The sequence below is a fragment of the Solanum tuberosum genome, unplaced genomic scaffold, assembly GCF_000226075.1.
Source record: "Solanum tuberosum cultivar DM 1-3 516 R44 unplaced genomic scaffold, SolTub_3.0 scf00227, whole genome shotgun sequence".
Classification (NCBI taxonomy): Eukaryota; Viridiplantae; Streptophyta; class Magnoliopsida; order Solanales; family Solanaceae; genus Solanum; species Solanum tuberosum.
The window spans coordinates 801,857-803,253 of NW_006239150.1; the positions used below are offsets into that span (position 1 = coordinate 801,857).

General features: G+C 30.4%; 1 protein-coding gene across 1 annotated transcript; it reads left to right on the forward strand.

Moving 5' to 3' along the window:
• Nucleotides 1-770: 770 nt before the first annotated feature.
• LOC102586739 (non-specific lipid-transfer protein-like) lies at nt 771-1,397 on the forward strand. Its single transcript, XM_006356653.1, has 2 exons — nt 771-1,159; nt 1,281-1,397. The coding sequence occupies exons 1-2, from the start codon at nt 810-812 to the stop codon at nt 1,285-1,287; spliced, it is 357 nt and encodes a 118-aa protein (XP_006356715.1). The 5' UTR covers nt 771-809; the 3' UTR covers nt 1,288-1,397.

A 1,397-nucleotide genomic window follows, 5' to 3' on the forward strand; every position in this document is an offset into this window, starting at 1 on the left:
TCTAAATGATCATACAATTTTTAATTATTTGTCCATCAAACTTATCTATTTTTATTTTTTGTCTTCTAAAGAAATATGAGCACTTGTTTTTTTTTTCTTTTTCAGAATACATAAAAAAAAAGGACGAGTTGGGTCAAGGAATGGGTCTTTTTAAGTGATTGAGTTTTAGTTTGATCCACGTTCTAAATTAGTGTTTAAACTGTTTTTTTTTATAAAAAAAATAATTAAAAATGCATATCATATCTCTCCTAAAAATATAAAATGTAGCTATGATTATCATTGAACCGAACTAGGTAACTGATAAATTACAATGACTTTTGAAAGAAAACATAGAAAATAGATAACTTTGACCGCTAATTAATTACCATGAGTTGAGTGACACCATTCTAAATACTCTCTCTATTATTGAATGAACATAATCTCTTCACTCTTAATTTGATATTTCAGGTTCAAGCCTTAATGATAAATTATATTATTTTTTTTGGTAAGGAACAATTCGTCATTAAATTGACCTAATGTTATGAAGATCTGAATTAATTAATGGATCCCTAATGACGGTACGGTACTGAATATCAAATGGGAAAAAAGAAGTAAACAATCCAAAAGTCATTAAATCTCAATAATTTTAAATATACTATCCTAGAGTTCGTTATATAGAAAAGAGGAAAATGACAAAATTGACCATGCCTTAAAACACTATAAATTAACATCCATTCTTACTTACTTTGACAACTTATTCACTCCTTATTCCTATACCATTTCTACTTATTCACAAAAAAGAAATCAAACTCTTTATATTCCAAAAAAACATGTCAAGAAACATAATTCCCATTTACTCTTTACTATCACTCTTTTTGATGTCTCTTTGTTTGGTTTTAGCAAATGCAGACGTTCAATGCACAGATATGATGACAAATTTGATGCCATGCCAAGGGTTCTTAATGAGTGGAGATGAGTCTCCTAGTGTTGATTGTTGCAGTAAAGCACAAGCTCTTGACAAACAATTCGCAGCGTCTGATAAACCGGACCGCGAAGGTATCTGCTCATGCCTCAAGGCTGCTGCACAAATGCCTATAAATCTTGAGAAAGCAGCAATGCTCCCTGCCTTATGCAACCTTGATACCAAAATACCTATGGACCCTAACGTTGATTGCACCACGTAACTTCTTCGATCTCATGCTATATATATGTCTTTAATTAATACCGTTCTGTTTTGTTTTATGTGACACATTTTTCATTGAAATATATGTCGTAACATGTTTTTATATATTTCCTTGTAGGGTTTGAAGGACAAGCTAGTATTGGAATCCTATTAATTAGAAGAAGTGATATACAAGTATCCATTCTATATGATGATGTAATAATGTTTTTAATAAAAGGATTCTATAGCTACACTA